Source organism: Scyliorhinus canicula, chromosome 2 (genome assembly GCF_902713615.1).
Source record: "Scyliorhinus canicula chromosome 2, sScyCan1.1, whole genome shotgun sequence".
NCBI lineage: Eukaryota > Metazoa > Chordata > Chondrichthyes > Carcharhiniformes > Scyliorhinidae > Scyliorhinus > Scyliorhinus canicula.
The window spans coordinates 11,408,199-11,423,401 of record NC_052147.1 but is presented as its reverse complement, the minus strand read 5'-3'; the positions used below and the strand labels follow the sequence as shown (position 1 = coordinate 11,423,401).

The 15,203-nt window shown below is 45.9% G+C and overlaps 1 protein-coding gene across 6 annotated transcripts in view; it reads left to right on the top strand.

Moving 5' to 3' along the window:
* Nucleotides 1–10,711, top strand: part of nrxn3a (neurexin 3a) — a 1,956,983-nt gene extending 1,946,272 nt beyond the window's left edge. For 3 of the 6 annotated variants that reach the window (XM_038773729.1, XM_038773720.1, XM_038773712.1), the window contains one exon: nucleotides 8,529–8,830. In XM_038773729.1, the coding sequence (XP_038629657.1) occupies nucleotides 8,529–8,830 (302 nt within the window). Of the gene's footprint in view, nucleotides 1–7,907 lie in introns of all 6 variants that reach the window. The other 3 variants (XM_038773738.1, XM_038773746.1, XM_038773703.1) reach the window with 3 other exon arrangements.
* The last annotated feature ends 4,492 nt before the right edge of the window (nucleotides 10,712–15,203 follow it).

Here is a 15,203-nt window from a genome sequence, read left to right as displayed (position 1 = left end):
GATGGATATAGATAGGTTAGGAGATTGGGCCAACATTTGGCAGATGGAGTTTAATGTAGATAAGTGCGAGGTTACCCATTTTGGCTGAAAAAATAGAAAGGTAAATTATTAACTAAATGGAGAGCAGAATCCCTCTGGGCAGAGGGATCTGGGTGTCTTTGTTCAGGAATCGCAGAAAGTCAGTGTGCAGTTACAGCATGCAATTATAAAGGAAAATGGAATGTTCACGTTTATTGCAAAAGGACTGAAGTACAAAAGTAGAGGACTGTTGATGCAATTCTACAGGGTATTGGTGAGACCACATCTGGTATATTGTGTCCAGTTTTGGTCTCCTTATTTGAGGAAGGATGTGGTGGCATTGGAGGTAGCTTAGAGGAGGTTCACCTGATTGATTCCGGGGATGAAAGGGTTGATGTATGAGGAGAGGTTAAACAGTTTGGACTTATTATACTTGCTGGAGTTTACAAGGATGAGAGGGGATCTAATCGAGGTATATAAAATACTAAAAGGGATTGATAAAGTAAATGTAGGCCTTTGTGAGGCAATCTAGAACAAGAGGTCATGGATATAAAAAGGCGGTAGATTAAGAACTGAGATGAGGAGGAACTACTTCTCGCAGAGGGTGGTGAATTTGTGGAACTCGCTGCCCCATAGTGCGGTGGAATCTGAGTCATTAAATGGTTTCAAGAAAGCGATAGATGTATTTTTGATTTTAAAAATGGATGAAGGTGACAGGGGGAACAGGCAGCGAGGTGGATTTGAGACCAGGAAGAAATCAGCCATGACCTGATTGAATGGCGGAGCAGGCTCGAGGGGCTGAATTGTCTACTTTTGCTCCTAATTCCTATGTTCCTATGAACATGGAATGTTTTTTTTCTCGCGCGCACTCTGGTTTTCATGCCAGCTTTCTCAAAGCAGTGATTCATTCCTGGAGACTCCGTGGCAATTCTGGAGGATCGTAGCACTGACACCCTTTTACCTGACTTTGACCCGTCTGTCCTTTCCTCCTCCTCCTCCAGGGACCATACCCTCAGAGGGCATTGGCAACTGTGGAATTCCATTGGATTGGCCCATGATTACACTTGACAAAGTACTGTGGCGCTTCTCCATTGCCCTCTGAATCGTGGCCTCCGAGATAATGCTCCCACTCTTACCACCTGCTTTCGGGTGTAATGGAAGGATTCACAGGCTGACAATCAACCTGTTTGGCCATGGTATGAACGCGCCTGCCATGGCCACCAGCTCCTGATGTGGGACATGAACCTGTAGCTTCTGGCACACGGCGTCGCAAGACCTTACCCCCATTTCCTTTACTCGATAAAATATGCCAGTACTTTGTTTCCACTGCAGCAGCTTGGCTTAGTGGGTAGCTCTCCTGCATTTACGTCAGAGGTTTGTGGATTCAATGTCCCACCACTCATCTTGAAGACGTCCAGTACTGAGGGAGTGTTGCTCTGTTGGAGGTGCCATCCCTTGGATGAGACGTTAAACCGATCTCTGCATCTGGCGGGCAGTAAGGGCCCTGTGCCGACTATTTGGAGCCCGTCAATATTTCCCTTGCAAGCAAGGTCATTAAAGAAAGGAAATCAGCAGGGTTGCCGCTGTCAGCAAAAGGTGATGCACGTGTTTTGAGTGACAAGGTGCCATGGAAATGTTAATATATTTAATCGCTTGGTAGTACAGAACTTGAGTATTGATCAAAAAAAAGAAACATGCTGTCAAAGCTTTTCATCTTGTACTCATCAGTACAAATGCAAGAATACCAAATTTCAAAGGGAGCAAATTTTACACAACATGTAAAGGTGCTGATTATTTGGCAAGTCAACTCTAATGGGTCACGATGTTGCCATGAAGAATGTACCAGGAAACTATCGTTGGTGCATTCTCCACATCAATACCTCGACCCAACAGAGTTGCCAGACCAACCAATTATCACCCTTTTCCAAGTAGTATAGATTTGCCTTTGAAATTTGGCATTCTTGCATCTGTCCTGATAAGTGCGAGACGAAATGCTTCGACAGCATGTCTCTTTTTTTCCGCAGTACTCAATATATATTTATTATAATCTGAGCATGGTGAAGTTAAACAAACTGGTACCATTTTAAGGAGGGCACAGGAACAGAGAGATATTGGAGCAGCATTTGGAATTATTTTTGAAGGTGGCAGGATACATTGAGAAGGCTGTTCAAAAGCATAGCATCCAAAAGCAAGGATATTATACGAAATAAGGCAGCATGGTGGCACAGTGGTTAGCATGCTGCCTCACAGCACCAGGGAGCCGGGTTCGATTCCGGCCTTGGGTGACTGTGTGGACTTTGCACATTCCCCCCATATCTATGTGGTTTTCCTTCGGGTGCTCCAGTTTCCTCCCGCAGTCCAAAGAGGTGCAGGTTCGGTGGGGTTAGAGTGCGAGGGTGGGAGAGTGAGCCTAGGTGCAGTCCTCTTTCGGAGGATCAGTGAAGACTCGATGAGCCGAATAGCCTCGTTCTACACTGTGGGGATTCTACGAAATCAAACTTCACTGTGGTTCCTGTCCAGAGCAGGAAAACTCCTCGGAATAGCCAAACTCAAGGGAGGAGAAAACACAAATGTTGTGTTCAATCGTTCTGTGTTTGATTATGTGAGCCTGTTTCACATTGATGCTCACGGCACTGGATTAGTTATGCCTTGGGTGTGGACTCAGAGAACACTCAACTACTGTAAACGCTGCTGGAAGCTGAAGCTATAGACATTGACCAGACATTTTAAAGCACGATTGCAGAGCTCTCAGATATATAATGCACAATATCCATGACTGTAGTAATGGCCAAAGGTTCAAGGGGCCAGGAATCTGACTGATGGACGTTACTGCCCATGTAGTCCGAACAATAAGTGTGCCTGGCCAGAAGGTGCTGGCAGCTCCGATCTGAACTACGGAGAGTGGTGTTTGGGCGTTGTCAAATACCTACAGTAACAGGGCTAATTGTTGGACAGGCAGAGACGCATAGCAACGCGGGAGAGGAGACGCCTTGATACCACGCCCCCCCCCCCCCACCCTCTGATACAAATTATATTTGAATGTTCACACACGGTTCCGGACAAACTCAGGCCACTTGATACTTGATGGTTTTTTTTTTCCTTAAATGAACCCGACGTGAAGTCAAGGTGGGCAAATGGAGTTCCGATACAGATCAGCCATGACCTGACTGAGTGTCGGCAGACCAGGCTCAAGGGGCTGAATGGCCTACTCCACTCCAGGTCTTCCAGAAAGGTCTGCACTTGGGAATAACTACCAACAACAACCTATATTTAACTAGCACCTTTGACACAGCGAAATGTCCCAGGGTGCTTCACAGGAGCATTATAAAGCAACCTTTGACCCCCAATCCTCAAAAGGGACTGGGTTTTACAGCCTCCACCAGGCGTGTTTACAACAGGGGTGGGAGGAGTGGGGGGGGGGGGGGGCATGTAAAATAGGTCAGTAGCGACCCCACTACCTTCGCACCCACCGCTGGCCCAGTCCCCATAATATCCTAGTTGGGCAAAATCGACAGCTCGCCGACAATATTTAAAACAAATAATGAAAGGTCAATTCACCTTGTTGGCAAACCGATTCACCGAAATAAGTGCGCTACCCACGGCTGGTGGGGGGCAGGCAGGTGCAAGTGGGCAGGCTGGGTTTTGCGGCCTGTGTGGGGGAAAAAAGGGGAAGAGAGGGCTCCTCATTTGGGAGGGTGGCCCCGGGGGAGGGCACCCTCCCCCCACCCCAAGATATCACCCCCACCTTCCTTCCTCGCTGTTTGCCCTACAAATCACAGCCCGGCACCCCCACCACCCTCCCTCCCCGCCCTGGGCTCTTGGGTCCGTCCCCATCCTAAACCCCTGGGACGTACCTATCCTGGGGCAGCCACGACATTCTTCATCCCTCTTCATCCCACATGTTGTGACTGTGGTGTAGGCGTCCTTGGCGCCTGTCAGCCTCTGGTCGGCTTTCAGCAACCCCCCCCCCCCCCCCACCACCTGTAAAATATTGCCCCAGGAGTTATTAGATGAGATGACCAAACTTTGGACCAAAAATTTAAGGAGTATTTTAAACGAGAATGAGATGTGGTAGCGAGGTCAAGAGGTGGAGGGAGAAAATGCCACAGCTTGGGCCTGGGCCACTGAAGGTACATCCACCACCAATGGTGGAGTGGTCAAAATTGAGAATGCCCAAGAGTCCGGAATTAGAGGAGAGCAGATATTTCGGAGGGTTTGGGGACTGGAGGAGATCACAGAGATTGGGAGGGGTAAGGCCATGGAAACAAGGGGTGGGAATTTTAAAATCAAGACGTCACTTGATCGGCGGCCAAGGTAGGTCATGGAGCACGGGATTGGTTGGGGAGCAGGACTTGCTGGGAGGCAGGTCGCAGGCATCAGAGATTTGGAGGGCCTGAAGTTCAGGGCGGGTAGAAAGTGACAGGCCAGTCAGGAACGCATTGGGACAGTCGCGTCCAGAGGTGACGGAGACATGAACAGAGGGCTTCAGCAGCCAAGACAGGGCAGTCGGGTGATATTTCAGAGGTGGGAGTTGGCAGTCTCAATGGGGCGCGCTTGGCCGGTACCTCTTCATGGGAAATGTGGGCACAGTGCAAAAAGGGGCTGCGGGGTGGCGGGGGGGTGGGGGGGGGGGGGGGGGGGGGGTGGCTAAGTTCAGTACTTTCTCTGTTTTGTACTGCGGAAGCAGGGTACATACAGGGGAAAGTGAAGTTCAAGGAGTTTAAATTCCCAGAGAGGACAGAAAATAGGTCCTTAATCGGTATCCAACCTCAGAGCACGTGACAATCCCCTGGAAATGGTACATCCAGCACTGGGTACGATCAGCATCTGGAGATAGCACAGAATCCTCACCAAAAAACCTTGAAAGCGTGCAACTTGATCAAAAGTGCAGAAATTATGCAGTTGGAGGTGTCACGTACGTCCTGACTCATTGGCTGAACGACTTCAGGAGATATTTTCCTGGGACTCAAAATAAAACTATTGCTCTTTTGTGGAATTCTCTTCTCCACTGGGCCAGCCTGGCCTGCACCCCCTACCCAGCCTACCCTCCCCCCCCCCTACCCAACCTACCCTCCCCCCCCCCCCAAACCCCAGACTGACTTGTTGAATGATGCTGTTTTAGAACAAAAACTGTGCTCTCCTAACCTTTGACCTTTCTCTCTCCCGCTAACCTCCTCCCTCGCTCTAGCTTGCTGTTCTGTTCTCAAACTTTCCCTAAATGCAACTTACTTTAAGCATGCATTATTAACACTTGCAATAAAGGTGACCCATTCTTAGCCAATTATTCTACCTCTGTACATCCAGACTGCACGCCACTTTTTACACGCAGAAAGCCAAAAGAAAAAAAAAAGGATTTTTGTTTTTAAAAAAGTTTTTTTTTAAATTGAAGGAGAAATTGCAGTAAAACTGAGATAATAATGTCACCTCATGTCACATGTCCCGGGTGACAGGTAAATAGTATATTTGTGTCCTTCTTGCTCTGTCTGTAGCTGTGCATTTGGCTGTTCATCTCTGAAAGTGTGTTGGGGGGTGGGGGGGAGGGGGGAATTAATTGCTTCGGTTTAAACTTTCCTCCCAGTCTCTGGGAGGGAAATGATTGCTTTGTCAATAACTTTTCATGTTTTGGGGGCATTCATTTTTTAAAAATGCTTAAGATCTTTTTTTTTCTTTTTGAGTCTGAAACAAACTAAATATCTGTGCTGATAATTTTCTTTTTTTTTTGTGAAGCACACAAACCACTTCAATGCGTGGCCACAAATTACTCCCCCTGACCCTCGCTCCCTGCGTAACCACCTTGCAACATACGCATGTTTGTATCTTGTTAATCTGGGTTGCTCCCGTGCTACAGGACCACTCGTATTATTTTTCTTTAAGAGACCCCCAGAGTGGGTTCCGGTTTCAATTTTTTCAATAACAACACCTGGAGTCCAGGGTGTCTCCCGTCAGGTTTCGAGACCCCCCCCCCCCCACTCACCCCCCCCATCACTCCCACACATCCCCCCCCCCCCCCCCCCCCCGCCCTCCCTGGGCCGTTCATCATGAAGGTTGCTGCCTTTCGACCAGTCAAATTCTGCTTTTCGTTGCATGTAGGATGCCTGTAGGCTTTGGAGTCCTGCATGGAAGTTGGCATTCCACAAATTCCACCTAGACCTCGGTCCCCGCCAGCCCCAGAAAGGCGGGGGATGGGAACACGACTGGCACTTAGGACAGCGCAATGGCATAGTGGTTAGCATTGCTGCGTCTCGGCGCCGAGGACCTGAGTTCGATCCCGGCCCCGGGTCACTGTCCGTGTGGAGTTTGCGCATTCTCCCCGTGCCTGCGTGGGTCTCACCCCCACGACCCAAAAAAGATGCACTGGGTTGGTGAATTGGCCACGCCAAATTGCCCCTTAATTGGACAAAAAAAAGAATTGGATACTCTAAATGTTAAAAAAAACGGCACCTAATTTGATACATATCAGCGTGCCAAAGCGAGTGGACCTTCTTTTTTTTTCTTGGATGTTAAAACTGAAGAAACATTGCATCACACACGGTTTGAAGTGGTTTCGACGTATAGAGGGAGCAGTTGGAACTATTTTAATAATGATTTATTTAAGGGTTTTTTTTTCGGGAAAAGCTGTTAAAAAAAAATTTTAAGAAAAGAATATTTATCTATCTCTCTCTCTCTCTCTGTCTCTATGGACTGCATGATGAAGAAGTTGCAGTTTAGGGTTTGTGATTTGTCAGTGTTAGAGTTATGTTTTTTTTCGTAGATGGGCATGAATATGCTCAATTGTTTGTATATCCCCCTATCCCTTCCTTACAGCTAAAAGCTCTAACGTGGCCAGATCGCTTCGTCCCACCTTTACATGGACATGGCAAATTTTATACACATTCACTCCTATCATCTTCATCTCCCACATAGTCCACTCATAGGTTTGAACCTGGAAAAATTTAAAATGATCATTACCCTTCCCTCTCCCTCACCCACCCACCCACCCACCCCTCTTCGTCTGCCTCCCTACTTTTAGCAGCGTTGACAAAAATGTACAGTAACCAGCCATCCAGCTGTTTAAAACTAGAAAAGGAACGTTAAAAAAACAAAAAAAAAGATTTAATTTAAAAAAGAAAAGTATATCAGCGTTAAAGATTTTAAAAAAAAGAAAGCGTTAGATTTGTAGATATTCAACAAGCAAAAAAAAAGAGATGTTCAAGTTAAACAATGTACAGTCCTTTTTTTTTGTAATACCTGAAATATTTTAAAAGACAACAACGAGAAAGAATAATCTATCAGTGCAGAGTTAATTTTCATGTTGTGTGGTGTGGATGTTTACGTGTTGTTGCCTCCCCTTGTAAGCATTTTGTCAATGAGCAATTTTTTTTTTGCTAATAAGTACAAACAATTTACGACAATATAGAAAACTTGTCCAAAAGCATCTTACACAACTTTCTTTTCATAAATTCTTTCTTCATGCCAAAATCATGCGGGCAATTTATTGATGTAAGTTGACTATGAATTACCTGGTGTATATTTTTTTATGTACATGTATATATAGACATATATATATGTAGCCCCTCTTCTCTCTTGGATGTATTGTAGGCCGTAATGCTTTTTATTTAACGTGTGTGTGTGTTAATTTATAAAAACCATAAATTTTGAATCTTTTTCCTCTTTAACTGCTAACGTTAAGTGTATGTTAAAAACTACAATGGTTGGTGTCAGTTTTTATTTTAATTTGCTGTGCTTTGAGTACTTTAAAGGACTGCCTTTTCTTTTCAGCTGCAAAGCTATTGCATCTCTGTGTGACGTGATTTTTGGTTTGGTTTTACTTTAAGTGGAGCATGCCCGCGTGTACGTGTGCTAGAAGTCCAGTGTTTCTCTAACTTCCTTCTTTTCTCCTTCAATTCCAGGAGGTGAATTAGTTTTCCCTGTAGTGACAGAAGAAGCCTTAGCAACCCTTCCCCTTGCCACTCGTGCACCTTTCATTCCCTTCCTCCCTACCTTCCGCCCTCTCCTCACCATTATTGAAAGCACCAAAGATTCCCTGTCCATGATCCCTGAGGTGGGGTTACCTTGCTTGACGGAGCAGGACCACGATGATTGTGATGCTGGCTTGGTGATATCTGGTTATGGCTCAGGGGAGGCACTTGACTCTAACCTACCCCCTACTGATGATGAAGATTTTCACACCACCTTGTCCTTGGTAACAGATAAGACCTTGTCCACATCGGCCTTCGAAGGTGGCTACAAAGCGCACGCACCCAAGTGGGAGTACAAGGACTTTAGACCTAACAAAGCGTCCGAATCCGGTAGGACTACTACCACGGCCTCTCCCCCTGAGCTGCTCAGCTCCGCAGTCTCCGCGCCGCCCGGAAAGGTGCCCAAGTTGCCCGCGGGCAAGTTGAATACGCGTGAGCAGAAGCCGCACCCCGGCCTAGTGTTGGTTCCTTTGCCCACTGCGTACGAAGTAGACAGCACCAAGCTGAAGAGTCCCCTAGTCACCTCACCCATGTTCCGTAATGTACCCACAGCACACCCCACGGAGCCGGGAGTCCGACGGGGCCCGGGGGCCTCGGAGGTGGTGCGGGAATCGAGCAGCACGACAGGGATGGTCGTAGGGATAGTGGCGGCAGCAGCCCTCTGCATCCTGATCCTCCTGTACGCCATGTACAAGTACCGGAACAGAGACGAAGGGTCCTACCAGGTAGACGAGACGCGCAATTATATCAGCAACTCGGCGCAGACCAACGGCACTGTTGTCAAGGAAAAACAGCAGAGTGCCAAAGGCAGCAGTAAGAAGCACAAAAACAAGGACAAAGAGTATTATGTGTAGAGGAAAGAGCGGACAAATCAAAAGAGAAGAAAATGAAAAGCAAACGACAACATAAAAAAGGAGACACAATTGAAATATATATAATAGATATATATATATATATATATGAAATGTGACGGTGCAAATCTGCGACTTGACTTAGATTTTAAACACACACTCAATAAAAACTCTTTTGGGAAACGAAAATTTTGAAACAAAAAAAATCCAAATGCAGCCTGGAGCCTGGGAACTGTGATATGCACTGTGGAAAAACTAAATAAACTTACAGAGTGAAGCTGTACGTGATTTAAGACTATAAACACACCTACACACACACACACACACACAGCTATCATAGCAACCAGAAGTCTTGTATTCTGGTGATCGAACCTGCAACTGGAGAAGACTCTGCGGCCTCCTGGGGGTTTTTATCCTGGATGCGACTGTTAAGACTATGTGGCGTTTCGCATTTTCTCGAGGTTTTTTTCCTTCCTTTTTTTGGTTGTAAAAGCTGTGTAATGATTTTTTTTTTTTTAATTTAAATGTTCTCGCTCTTTGCCGTGTGGAGCATGTAATTGCGACATGTGTAGATAGCGTCCAGCCCGAGCATGGACCCTGGGAGAGATGGAGAGTTATGTGGGAGGGAGTGAGGGAGGGAGGGAGGGGGAGAGGTGTGGGGACTGATGGTGGCGGTGGTGTGTGTGTATGCTTGCGATCAGATTCTGTCCCCCCCCCCCCCTCCTCTCTCTCCTCCTCCCCCCTTCCCTCAGAAAATGGGACTTTTGCCGTTTAAACTTTGTATCGTTTCTACATCTCAAATCGTGGTGTACTCCTTATGATTTGCCGTCTGCAATAAAACTGTACTAGGTATATGAACATTTAACAGAACAAGAGATGAACGAAGAACAGAGATAATTAAAAAGTGGGACGCACGCACAGATCGAGCAGGTCTGTGCCAAGTATTGACTTTCAACTGAGGTGACCACCTTATTGTTTAAGAGCTGTTAACTGTACAACATATTACTCTTAGACTGTGGTAGATAGAAAAACAGCTACTTAAAAACCATAGCTGTGGTTCTGAGTTTCAGTAAATGACTGTGGTGCATGCACATTCAAAAAAAAAATAAAATTAACCACATCATATACAATATGGTGTTCAATTTTGATGAGGAACAACAAAATGGATTCACTGGCCAGGTTTACCATAATGAGTTCTGATTTTGGTAATGTGCTTCAATTGATGTGTGCTTTATCTCCCTCTCTGTCTCACTGCCTTCGATGGATCTTAATTTTCTTTTTGCATCCTGCCTCTCTTTTGGTCTCAGAGCCTACCTTGAAATCATGTGCCGTGTTACAACTGTTATCAGAACAGTGGGTGGAAGCATGGTCAAAGGGGAAATGCTGTTAAAGTCACTCAAACTTTCAACACAGTTATATATATATATATATATATACATATATTTAAACGATACAAACATGAATGGTGTGAGTTTTCATGAATCAAAAGTCAAACCGTGTCAAGGAAAAAAAATTTGTTTACATAATTTTATTACATTATTATATAGCTTGTGTACTTTGTAGGTAGAACTATTGTACATACATTTAAGTTGTTTAATCTCTTTTGGTATTTGTATAGTTCCAAACTCTCGCGAAGTTTTTTGCAATGTCTTTCATGTGGAGATACGAGATTGAACCTGGTTTTGACAAGAACCTCGGTACAAAGGTGTACACTTTTCTTTTGTAAAGAAACTGACACAATTGTTATCATTTAGATTTAGGACTTCTCTGTTCTCTCTCTCTCTTTCCCTCTCTCTCTCTCTCGCTCGTGTTTGTAAGCCGCATGAATATTCCCTTTTTGAAAACAGTGGTCATCATCGAATACAAATGATCTTTCTTGATTCACATGAGGTTTCTTTGCTCGGCACCGTTATTTTCTGAGTGTAACTCTGCTTTTCGATTTAACGCAAGACGCGGGTGGGTTCCGTAGGTATCAAAGCACCCGTTGGACAACTCAATGAATATATTTAAAGAAAAAAAAAACACAGAAATATTTATACCTCAGTGTCTATTGTTAAAGATTGTCCTGTGGATTTGCTTCCTGGTAATCTTTTCATTTTTTTTTTACTGTGAACTCCTGGACTTGGAAAATCTGTATGTGGGCTTTATATCATATTTTATATTATTTTTGATCTGCATCAATGTGAAGATTTTGATTGGGTTTTTTGAGTTAATGTGATGTTACTTCATCCATCTCTCCATCTTCTTTGTTTTTGTTGCGTTTCTGTTATATAAACGATATGCTTAGCAATAAAATGTTCTTCCCAAAGCTGGTGAATGTTGATCTACCTTTTCATCTGGCGTCAGAAGCTGTTTTTCAACATTCAGAACCTCTTCTGGCAAAGCATTACCAAGCAAAACATTCTTTCCCCCCACCCCATCCCCCACCCTCCCTCCCCACCCTTACATGTATCTGGCAACATCTACAGTGGCAATACAAAACAGGCATCCATGTAAACCGAGCTGCGAAATCATAGACACACAGGACGGCAGTGGAACAGGGGCCAGATCTATTATATTGAAAAGATTGTCTGTCCAAGCTGAGTGGGTCCATGTGAGCTTAGAGCCGTAGGGTTTTACAGCACAGAAAGAGGCCCTTCAGCCCATCATGTCTGTGCCGGCCTTCAAGCACCTAGCCATTCAAATCCCATTTTCAAGTACTTGGCCCATAGCCTTGCGCGCTGTGGAGTTTCAAGTACTCATCTCAATGCTTCTCAAATGTTGTGAGGGTTCCCATCTCTACCACCCTTTCAGACAGCGAGTTCTAAAGTCCCACCACCCTCTGGGTGAAAAGGTATATCCTCAAATCCCCTCTAATCTGCCGCTCTTTACTGTAAATCTTTGATCCCTGGTTATTGACCCCTCTACTAAGGGGGAAGATTTCTTCCCTCTACTCCCTCATAATTTTGTACACCTCAATCGGGTTCCCCTTCAGCCTCCTCTGCTCTAAGGAGAACAACCCCAGTCAACCCAGCTTCTCACAGCTGAAATGCTCCAGCCCAGGCAACATCCTGGTCAATCGCATCCTTCCTATAGTGTGGCGATCAGAACTGCGCACAATACTCTAGCTGTGGCCGAATGAGCACTTTATACAACTCCATCATAACCTCCCAGCTCTTGTATTCTGTACCTTGGCGCAGTGGCACAGTGGTTAGCACTGTTGCTTCACGGCGCCACGGTCCCAGGTTCGGTTCCCGCGGGTCCCTGTCTGTGTAGAGTCTGCACGTTCTCCCCGTGTCTGCGCAGGTTTCTTCCGGGTGCTTCAGTTTCCACCTACAAATCTCGAAAGACGTGCTTGTTAGGTGAATTGGACATTCTGAATTCTCCCTCTGTGTTCCCGAACAGGCGCTGGAATGAGGCGACTGGGGAATTTTCACAGTAACCTCATTGCAGTGTTAATGTAAGCCTACTTGCGGCAGTAATAAAGATTACTATAATATAGGCAAGTGTCCCATATGCCTTCTTAACCACCTGATCTACCTGTCCTGCTGCCTCAGACAGCTTCGGACATGTATCCCAAGTTCCCTCTCCCAGCATTGTACCGTCTATTGCGGATTCCTTTGCCTTGTTAGTCCTCCCAAACTGATCCCCCAAGTTCCTCGCTGTCTGTCCATTAACTAGGAGGTGTTAACCCCATTTCTAAAAAGTTAAGAAGTCAGGGGAATTGCCCACGAACGAAGAAAAGCATCCGCGAGGTGTGATCATGTAGTACAGGGTTTCCAAAAGAAGACTTGACTTTCGCGACCACGAGACCTCCCAACACTCTTTGGAGCCAAACAAGTACCATTGAAGTGCGGCCCATGTTGTGACATCGGAAGCACAGCAGCCAATTTGCGCACAGCAGGTTTTTGACAAACAGCAATGGTTTTTACGATGTTGATTCTGGAATTAGAGAATAGCCAGGGAAAATCTAGGAGGGGGGGGGGGGTTGGCACAGTGGGAATGGCACTGGATCCAGAGGCCCAAGGGCACACCGTGGGGACACGGGGTCAAATCTTACCAAGGCAGCTGATGGAATTTGACTTCAATTAATGAATATAAACCTGGTTCCAGTAATGGTGACCATGAAATAATCATCAATTGTTGTAAAAACCCATCTGGTTGCCCTTTGTTGTCCTTTAGAAAAGCTCACACAGGCTATTTTCCACCCACTTGTGATTCAGTCAGCTTTCTATTCTCGTCGCCATTGAATAAACAATTTTTCAATCACTGCAATGAGTGTTTAGAAAAGGTCCTTAAGCCCAAGGAGCCTTGTTGATTGTTCCCAAACTGCTTTGTTACCATAGGAACAGGAAGAGGCCATTCTGACCCTCCAGCCCGTTCTGACCCCAGATCATCAATGCCCTGCCTCATCACTCCACCTGGTAACTTTGGGCAGGATTCCGCCCCTCTCTCCACCCCCCCCCCCCCCCCCCCCCCCCCCCCGCCACTTCTGCAGGTTCTGGTGGAGGAGGCCTAACATTGGCCGGCGGTGGGATAATGTGGTCCCACCGCTGCCAACGGGGTTTCCTGTTGTATTCACCCTACCCCCCTGCACCGCCAGGAAACCCGCGGTTGGGGGGGGGGGGGGGGGGGGGGAGGGTCAACGTCAGTGGAACCGAAAGATCCAGCCGGTGGGAACAACCAGAAAATCCCACCCAATCTTTGCCTGACAAAAATCCAATGATCTTAGTTTCGAAATCTTCAAATGATATCCCCCCCACCCACTCTCAAGCTTCAATAGTGTTTTGGAGACGAGAATTCCTGATTTCCATTTCCTGTTGTACGAAGGTGTCATTTCCTGGTATTATCCCTGAATGGCAGCACTCCCATTTTTAGCTTCTGTCCCTTTGCTCTCCCCCACCAGAGGTAATTATTTCCATCTATCTAACACATCATATCCTTTAATTAGGCAAAGCATCTCAGTTAGATGATCCTTAATCTTCGACATTCGAAGAAATACAAGCCCGCTCTATTCAACCTACCGTCATTATTTAAATCTTTTTGCCTCAATGTCATTCTGCTGAATCAGAACTCATAGCCATCAACCCTTTCCTTTCTCAAGAGGTACAAATAGTTGCCGCCTTTCTATTATTTACCTCAACGGCCTCCTGTGGGATCACATTCATTGTCCTTTTGTGCAAAAGGCAAGGTTCATCTGGACTTCCTTTCCAATTCCCTTCCTAATCTTCAAGCAAAGACCAACCGTGGAAGTTGGAACTCCGGAGAGTGGAAAGTGCCAGAAATATGCAGCAGGTGAGTCAGCATCTGAAAAGGGAAATTAATGTTTGAATCTCATGAAGGAACCTCCCTCAGGAAAGGGGGCAAAGAGATTTTGGAGCTCAAGTTTGCAACTCATTAAAAACCCAGTCGACAAGTACAAAGTTGTAACCATAACGGCTAAGGAAGTATTGTTTTTTCTCCCAAGGGGGATAGAATACAAAGGGGAGAAAGAGGTTTGTTCTCAGGTGTATAGAGCCTTGGTTATGAACATGGGAAGGTACAAATTTGGCCCCTGGAGCCTTCCTCTGTCATTCAATAAAACCACGGCCGATCTGGTTGTAAGTTCAACCTCACATTTCACCTATCTCCTTTAGCCCGTCATCCCTTTGCTGATAAAGAATCTTATTCCTCTATGCCTTAAAAATGTTCACAGACTTTGCTTCCACCGCCTTTTGAGGAAGAGAGTTCCAGAGACTCGCTACCCTCTGACAGAAATAGTTTTGTCCTCAGCTCTCGTCCTACATGGACACCACTTATTTTTCAACAGCGATCCCTTTTCTGTTTTTTGGATATTATCATACCTCAGGAAAGATATATTGGTGGTCAGAGAGGCAACAATGCAGATTCACCAGAAAGATACTGAGGCTTAGAGGGTTAAATCATGAAGGCAGATCACATGAGCGTGGCTTGTACCCCCTTGAGCATAAAAGATTGAGGGGTGCTCGGACCGTGTTGTTAAAAATGGCACAAGGATTTCCAAAAATCCACCACAATCTCATGGACGTCATGGGACGGTGGCACTGTGGTTAGCACTACTGCCTCACAGCACCGGGTGGAGTTTGCATGTTCTCCCCGTGTCTGCATGGGTTTCCTCCGGGTGCTTCGGTTTCTACCCACAGTCCAAAGATATGCAGGTTAGGTGGATTGGACATGATGAATTGCCCTAGATGTGTAGGTTAAGAGGGTTACGGGAATAGGGTAAGGGAGTGGGCCTAGGTAGGGTGCCCTTTCAGAGGGTCGGTGCAGACTCGATGGGCCGAATGGCCTCTTTCTGCACTGTCAGGATTCTATGGAAAGTTATTAAAAGGCGTGAATCTATCATGAACACACAACATCGATGGGCAATGAAACGTGC